Source organism: Phaethon lepturus, unplaced genomic scaffold, assembly GCF_000687285.1.
Source record: "Phaethon lepturus isolate BGI_N335 unplaced genomic scaffold, ASM68728v1 scaffold25328, whole genome shotgun sequence".
Classification (NCBI taxonomy): Eukaryota; Metazoa; Chordata; class Aves; order Phaethontiformes; family Phaethontidae; genus Phaethon; species Phaethon lepturus.
This window is the reverse complement of record NW_010560129.1, coordinates 1-7437: the sequence shown is the minus strand read 5'-3', so window position 1 is coordinate 7437 and position 7437 is coordinate 1. Positions and strand designations below refer to the sequence as shown.

General features: G+C 38.1%; 1 protein-coding gene across 1 annotated transcript; it reads right to left on the bottom strand.

Annotated features, from left to right (window-relative positions):
• Window positions 1-1892: 1892 nt before the first annotated feature.
• Window positions 1893-6279, bottom strand: FBXO5 (F-box protein 5). Its single transcript, XM_010293586.1, has 4 exons — window positions 5544-6279; window positions 5133-5223; window positions 3773-3934; window positions 1893-2243 (listed from the first exon to the last, which is right to left on the bottom strand). The coding sequence occupies exons 1-4, from the start codon at window positions 6263-6265 to the stop codon at window positions 1992-1994; spliced, it is 1227 nt and encodes a 408-aa protein (XP_010291888.1). The 5' UTR covers window positions 6266-6279; the 3' UTR covers window positions 1893-1991.
• Window positions 6280-7437: the final 1158 nt, after the last annotated feature.

The following is a 7437-nucleotide window of genomic DNA, read 5'->3' as shown; positions in this document are numbered from 1 at the left end:
AACCCGAAAAAGTAAAACTTTTAAGTTTGTAACTTTCAGCTCCAAAACAGACACACAAATTTAATTCAAGATGTATCATACTCTGCAACACCGGCCTGAGCGTGGATACCTGTGCCACATTTCTCAAAATCAGTGCACAAAAAGGCTGTTCTGTCCAGGTGACATCAAGATATTTGTACTCTTCAAGACACAGGAACTTGCGTAGACACAGATGAAAATTTTTAACAAACTTTTGCTTACAATATTTATCTATCTGCACTCAGAGTACAACCTACTAACAGACTCACTGTGGTTGCATATATATATATGTATATATACTCAAGCCCCTGACCATTGCCTTTTCCATGCCTCACAATACTGGAGACAAGAAGATCCAGTAGTTGAGGGCTGTTACTTCCCATACAAACACAATTCTTCTCCTGGCATGCAGGACTGGTTGGTAAAGGTGATATAGTCTATTTACCAGAAAAAGGCATAAGAGTATGGAAGACTTCTACCTTTCATTCTCAGATCTTGAGCATATCTGTAAGCAGATAGACAAAAGATTTATGGAATGAAAGTTCTCACCAGCCTCTTATTTTAAGCCTCAGGTTTAGGTTAGGAGATTAAGTTTTCTACATAAAAGCAGAATGCCAGAGGTCCCGCTCAACTGTTTCTACCACTGGTGTCGCAAACAGACAATAAGTGCAGGAAAAGTTGCCATACAGTATATAACTGCTGTCCCAGTTCAAGGAGCAGAACCTACAATGCTGCCTTCCTAATCTGTGATCTACTAATGGGAAAAACACACCCAAACCCAAGATATTTCCAGAAAATGATCAGTCCTTTTCTTGAAAGGTTGCCTTTCTTTGCTGTGGAATCATAAAGATTTTACTGACAGTGAGCTACTTCCACAACAGCGGCATAAATGCAGCCAATAGAAAATTTTCCATTGGATGTGTTGGTTCAGAAACTATCAGCAATTACTGCTAAGAGCCTTTATTTTCAGGAATGCAAATGAAAATGGATTCAGTATGTTTTACACAAAATCAGGAGATTTGCTCTTTGTTAAATCAACTTTTTTAAGAAGCACAAACTAGAAAATTTGAGAAATAGCATGAAAAGTAACCTTTTAAAATGATAAATAGGAAGTCCAGATTTGCCAAGGTGTTGAGAACAGTAATTTATTTTTACATTTACAAGACAAACATGAATAATATTTAAAGTAGTATTTACAGATATATACAAATATTAAAAATTTATCTTATAATTTGGAAAAAACCTGGCAGATAACGTATTTTTTAGCAATATAGCCAAGATACAGTACTTTTTTTTTTAACTTGGAAAGGGTATCACCTCAGTTCAAGGAAAACCTGCAGTTTCTGAATGAAGAAATGAAGGAAGAGCAAAAATTTAAGATTCACATAAGGTAAACCATCATAGAAAATGGTATTATGAACATTCACATTTTAAAATTAAGGCAAAGCCTTGAAAAAAATACTAAAATCTAGACTTCCCCATAATTTTGTTAAAAGGGACTTCACTCACCTCACTTGACATTCTCACTATAAATGCTTTTAAAAAACTTTTGAACAAGAGTAAACATTTAAATAAAGCACGCTTTATGCTTCCTCCTACCGGCATTCAATTATTGCTAGGGCTACACATGAAAGGCTACTTGCCAAAACTTTGATTCAATATTATTGTGGGGTGTTTTGAAGACTAGAATACAATAGACAAATTGTCTGGACAATATTTAAAATTTTATTAGAATCCATATCCAGAATTTTCTTTTAAATTTATAGATTTATAATAAGAGTTTTTTAAATGGATATTTGTGAGGATTCCTAGGAAATTCAACACAACCAAATAGTACAGAGGCATAATAAAATTAACCTGCCTTTTTGATATAGAATAGCAGAAAGCACTTTCTTGATTTTCTTTGTGGTTAACTTCATATCCTAAAAAAATCTTTTATTGGACAACTGACAATCTGTATTGGGATGGATGGATCACAATCGCCGTAGATTCTGTTTGCTTTTCTTAGTCCCAGGGAGTGGCCCTAGCTTAGAGTTGGGTTTCACTGTTTTGCCACTCATACAGTCACTGGAGCTGTGGTAGCTGCACATGCACTTTGTGCAAAAGTCAAAGCCACAACTTTCACGATTGCACATCGCTCTTTGTAGATAGGAGTCATACTTTGCAGGTGAGCCACAGCGATGGCAGACTTTAAGGCTCTCAGTGTTTTTCAAGGTCTTAGCAGCCTGTTGGAAAAAGCATATAAAGAAAATCCTGAGCAGAGGGGTAAACACACACACCAAACATTCCCTGATGTTCCCATCTAAGTGCCACAAAACATATTATTACTTCTTCTCTAGACAGATAAATTACAAATTTAGCCTAATTCTGGTTGTATCAGATACCGATGGAGATTGAACAGGAATAATCAGTCTATAACTGCAGGTACTTTGAACTGGAATAGAGGTAGCCAGTTTAAAATTTTTTAAATTTTAAAGGACAGACTAAATGCAAAGCAGCAAGAAAAACAGCCCTCCTGAATCATCCCAAACTCATCCAAGGATGGTGATTTAGTTAACTTTAATTTAAAAAAAAAGAAAATAAATCTGAATTCCATTTAAACCATTAACATTTTTGATAAGTGAGCAATGTGTCCAGGAATCTCAGCTGTGGGGCACTCTGCTTGAGACACCAAATGGAAGCAATTCCTACTTCTCTCCGATGAATTCATTTTTGACACAAAAACAGATCCACCATTCAAAATCATTCAGCATTAGAAAATTATAGATCAGTATACCACTTTATATCACTCAGTTGTTAAAAGGAAAATGTTTTTATAACCTAAAAGCATGTGTAGACATATATATATGTTTATCAAGGAAAAAATTTTAGACTGCTACTTCAGTGTACAGTTGAACTTTCAGATTCCTAATGCTACAAAATACTATACAGTAGTATTAGAGCAGCTTGACCATACTTTCCAGTGCAATTAGATCTCCTTCTCTTATTGCACCAATTTGCAGAATAAGACTTTTGAACTTGAGTATAAAAACTTTTTCTAGTTAGGAAAATATGTTGCCTATTAACAAACAACGACTTTGAATAAACATTTTTTAAAAGTCTTATAAGACACTTGCAATGTAAGACCTGCACCCATACAGGAAAAAAAAGCTTAAGAAAAATAACAAGGTGAAGGGAAACTTAGGCTGTTGGCAGCTGTTGACAACTCCAAATGTGTGACACACTACAAATATGTAGTTAAAAAGGTATTTTCGTGTTAGATAATTAGTTGGTAAAAAAAGCATAGAATGAACAGGAGAAATATTAATTTGTTTAATTTTAAAAAATAAGTATTTATTCTTTGGTCTTTTTTTTTTTTTTAAATTGCCCATCAGTGTGAAGCAAAAGTGACAGTTTTTGTTGGATTGCTTATCTGGAAAACACGTGATTCATTATAAGCTCATGGGAACTAAGGAAATGACTAAACGTTTTCATGTCTGATTCAAGCCAAAATTTAAGCAAAAAAAAAAATCACTAAGTCATTTTGAGCGTACATAGACACCTGGGGCGTAGAATATCAATAGTGTATCAATATTCTCTGCTTAAGTTTCTGACATTGTCTTAGAATAGGCTCAATAAGCAAAATCTGGCAGCCATATTAATAAGTTACAAGCACTTCAAACTGAAGATACTACTTTCAGAAATATGCTTTACAAGCTGACCATGTGCCAGACAACACGTGAGAAATTAAAGATGAATGGAAATCACCAGTTACCTCAGAAAACTCCATAAGCCTGCTGTGATTCTTAGATGCTTTGGATCTGGTGCCTTTTTTATTCAAGCTGTTTGGTGGAGTTGCTTTCTGAATGGAAGCTAATGCTGCTCGATAGAGAACATACTCCCTTGTTGCAGCATGCTCCGATGCCTTAGTGCCATTCTAAAGAAAAGAAAAACAAAAATAAAATTTGAGAAGAGATTTATCTAATAGTGACTTTCTGTTTAACGGAAGTCAACAACTTATTTTTGATTCTTCCTCCTGGCTAGGTTTCCAATCATAAAGCATCACACCAAGTAGTATGCTACTAATTTTACCTTAGCTTTCTCACTACTGTTATAAATGCACGGAACAGCCCCCTCGTTCGGACCATCAAAACCAACCAACTTCTATTACATAATGCAACTTACTTTCATATTAACACATCACACTTATTTAGGCAGAGCATGTAACCAAGTCACTGCAATGTTTTAAAGCACAAAGCAATATTTTCAATTCTTTACAGTGAACAGGGATGCTTGAAGTTTCCTTTCTGAGAAGCGAACCCCTCCCACCAAATTTCTAAGTCTGCAATTCAGGTTAAAAGGAAGCATACAATGGCAGGGAGGAAATCAAATTTTATGGGATGAATGTTCAGTGCTGGTCAGCTGTTTCATCCCAACAGGCTAGCACCATAAAATACTACATGAAATTCAAACTAGTCAACTACCTTATTCTGTGGCAGATCCTAAGCCTTGTTTCATTGTCTCCATCTCTCAAGGAAGAAAAACAGCCCTAGTGTGTCTTGGTAAAGTGCAATGCTGCTGTGCTTTGATCTCACATTTTTTATTTCATAGGACAAATAGGCATTAGGAATAGCTCACAGTGCAAAAGGCTTTTCAGTTTTCTACAGCCAACATGTTGCACTGCAGAGACTGTTGCTAGAAAGTTTAAGCAGAGAACCAGAGTCACACAGTCAGCGAGGTGGTTTCTCTCATTCTCTCTCCTGGATCAGTGGGGATGCTGAAGCAAGCAAGCCTCTGCCGAGAGCCCCTAGGGCTTGCCCAGCGGGCAGTGCTGGAAGCAACCCTCTCCCTTCCTGCCTTCCTCTGTAACACAGGACACATGGAAGCTCTTAAGAACATCTGCATCTCTCCTTGAGTAACCTTCTCAGTCAACCTTTCTTGGGCTCCAAAGACAGTGAAGTCACTAGCAACACTTGAGACCGGGCATCTTAACAGGACAAACTCTGACACATCAGTGACAATGTTTTCAATCTAAGAAACTCTTCTGCTATCTCTTAAGTTTGGGAGGCACCCTGAAAGAGCAGAAAGACGCTGCTGGTTTAGGCTTGAAATATCTAATGAGTGCAGAAACTTACAGAAAGGTTTTTCACAGCTTTACTATACATTTGGAAAATCCATTTATCATCTTGTAGAATCTTCTGCCATGTTGTGCTGACTTTGGCAAAACTGCAACGACAATACAAACATATCAGTTACCTCCTAGGAAAGGAAAAAACTTTTTATTTAATAGTGGGAATAACTATGTAATTTTTTTTCATATGGAAGATGGGATATGTCCACAGTTGTAGTCTTTAATTTGCCTTCTAGGGAAAAGACATGTTCTCCATATATATCATGGCTTACATTGATAGTTCATGTTTTAATATATTGACACATAATACTAACGAATGAGTAAATGTCACAAGCCCCATATCTAAAATATTCTTAAGCCATCTGATTAGGTTTTTTACTTCCCGAATGAAATACAATGAGATCAATATACTTACTTTATTAAATCCATCTCACCAAGATGCCTTAAAATGTTTGCTAATATATGCTTCAGGTTCTTTTGGAAGAGTTCAGCAAGAATGTCTATTCTATCTAATCCCATTTTCTTTCCAATTAGGTTACAAAGTTCAACCTTTCCCCTGAAAACAATTCTGTCTACTGCAGCCCAAGACTTGAGATTTCTTTTACCACTTTTTTTCAAAGTTGAGCAAATCATTTCTTCGTAATGGATTACCGGCAACAAAGTCTTCTTTGAAAACTGTGGTTGGTTTTGGTTCTTCATGAGACAATGCTTTGGTGTGCCACAGAGATTCCCAGCCAAAGGTATACTATCCTCATGTTCTATTGCATCAGCGTATTGATTACTTAACATAGAGGAATAACCACTGTCCTCATTAAATTTACTGTTTTCCAATGCCTCCATTTCGTAAATACCTTCATCAAGTCTCTGTGTTGCGTGTTTATTTTCTTTGTTATGTACAGGTCTTCCTTCATCTTCAAGGTCTAAATTTCTGGTGGCCGCATGGTATGAGTCACTAAGGAGTATTTTCTGATGCTCTTCAGCACAGCTTTTACAAAAGCCTTCCTCATAATTCAAGGGGCAGGATTCTTCCAGTCTTGTTTTCTCCACAGCAGGTTTCAATGGTGCAAACCCAGCACGAAGAGACATACAATCAAAATCACATTTCATTTTGAAACAGTGATTAAGGTTTGATTTCATTATTTTGTTTGTATCCTGCAAGAAACAACAAGGACAGAATTACAACACCGGATAAACTACATCACAAAATTCTTTTTCTCATAAAGAACCGATCATGCCTTCCTTCTGCATTACAAATTTCAAGCTTTTATCTAACTCACCCTCTAGTGCCTAAACCACAGACAACTAGTGGAACTAAGGATTTGAACTGCCACACATTAAATCTATGTAAGACCATCTCAAAACTAGACGTTTATGCTGAGGAAACTAACTGGTAGATGTACTTTTTCACCATCCCATCAGTAGAGAGTACTTTTACACACACCAACGCTTCCGCTTCCTACTCTAAATGCACCGATGTACTCGGGACACTTGTGGTCCCTTGCAGGGGACACGAGTGGCAGAGGGTCCGTGAGTGACAGCAGGCCCGTGCAGGCGTACAGCCAGGGCAGAGCAGCCTGCAGTTGGGTTCCAAGGCCAGAGGCAATGCTGCTGATGCAGCCAGGTATCTGGCTTTTTTTAAAAGGGGAGGTGGCCGGGTGGCACGGGAGAACTCTGAGTGCTCACACGTCTTTATAACTTACACTGGAAAGCAGTGACCCTCCAACAATGGTCAAAGTGAAATAAAGGTTACTTACAAGCATGATTTTAAGAGGGTGAGAGGTCGATATATATTATAGGGAAATTGAGCTTTTATTGCCCTGTTTCTCCCCACCTCTCCCCCCCCCCCGAAGTGTGGTGCTATCTATATTAACAATTGCGGGGGATGGGCGAGGGCTGAAGAGGAGAAGGAAGCCATCTCTGTCGTGGTAGATCCAAGGGGCAAATAATTTTCAACATGCTTTGCAATCCTTAGGAAAAAGAAGCTCCCCCATTTGAGCACGTATTTTCAGAGGTTTAAAGAGATTTTTTTAAGCACTTAGAGCAGTTTTGGAAAAAAGTATTAAAGAAATGTGTTTCACGAACATTTCTGTGAAAAAGTCCCTCCTTCGTACCTACTTTTGGCGGCAGAAAGGAGCAAATACGCTTAGGGCTTTGTACAGTGTGAGCTGGGGGAGAGATGCAAGCCCTCGCTAAGCCTCCTACCCCCCTTCCCCCACGTGCCGCCAGCGAGCAGAGGAGCTTTTGGGCTGAGAACCTGCAGCACTGGGAAATGTCCCGTCCCCCGCCCCAGGGACGCCAGGACCAGCCCC

What these genes read in the sequence shown, in the direction of transcription:
- FBXO5 (XM_010293586.1), bottom strand. Translation starts at nt 6,265, where the DNA reads ATGAAATCAAACCTTAATCACTGTTTCAAAATGAAATGTGATTTTGAT. An exon ending in GGTGAGATGGATTTAATAAA is followed by an intron (nt 5,224 to 5,543) that starts GTAAGTATATTG and finishes TTGTCGTTGCAG; the next exon opens with TTTTGCCAAAGTCAGCACAA. An exon ending in AAGCTGTGAAAAACCTTTCT is followed by an intron (nt 3,935 to 5,132) that starts GTAAGTTTCTGC and finishes TCTTTTCTTTAG; the next exon opens with AATGGCACTAAGGCATCGGA.